General features: G+C 63.0%; 1 protein-coding gene across 1 annotated transcript in view; it reads right to left on the reverse strand.

Annotated features, from left to right (window-relative positions):
• SOX14 (SRY (sex determining region Y)-box 14) overlaps nucleotides 1-209 on the reverse strand; it is an 829-nt gene extending 620 nt beyond the window's left edge. The window contains exon 1 of the mRNA XM_010858242.1: nucleotides 9-209. Within this exon, the coding sequence (XP_010856544.1) occupies nucleotides 9-209 (201 nt within the window). The remainder of the gene's footprint in view (nucleotides 1-8) is intronic.
• Between the last annotated feature and the right edge of the window lie 207 nt (nucleotides 210-416).

The raw sequence follows: 416 nt of genomic DNA on the forward strand, positions 1-416 counted from the left end.
TTCATGGGCTGGGCGCGTAGCCTCTTGGCCTCATCGATGTACGGCCGCTTCTCTGCCTCGGACAGAAGCTTCCACTCGGCGCCTAGGCGTTTGCTGATCTCTGAGTTGTGCATCTTGGGGTTTTCCTGGGCCATCTTGCGCCGCTGGCCTCGGGACCATACCATGAAGGCATTCATGGGTCGCTTGATGTGGTCTGAAGGTTTGGACATGGTCCCGGAGGCTAGGCGGGTTGGGGTGGGGAGTGCAGTGGCTCGGCAGGCGAGCCTGGACGCGGTGGTCGGTCTGCCTGTCTGTCCGTCCTGAGCCGGGGGTCTGCGCTCCCCTCGCCTCCGCAACACAGAGAGGAAGCCAGAGAGAAGCGCTAACCCCACAAAGTTCAGCTGATCATGCCAGTCTGGGCACCCAGGCAGGCCCCG

Source organism: Bison bison, unplaced genomic scaffold, assembly GCF_000754665.1.
Source record: "Bison bison bison isolate TAMUID 2011002044 unplaced genomic scaffold, Bison_UMD1.0 scf7180017864384, whole genome shotgun sequence".
In the NCBI taxonomy this organism is placed as follows: domain Eukaryota; kingdom Metazoa; phylum Chordata; class Mammalia; order Artiodactyla; family Bovidae; genus Bison; species Bison bison.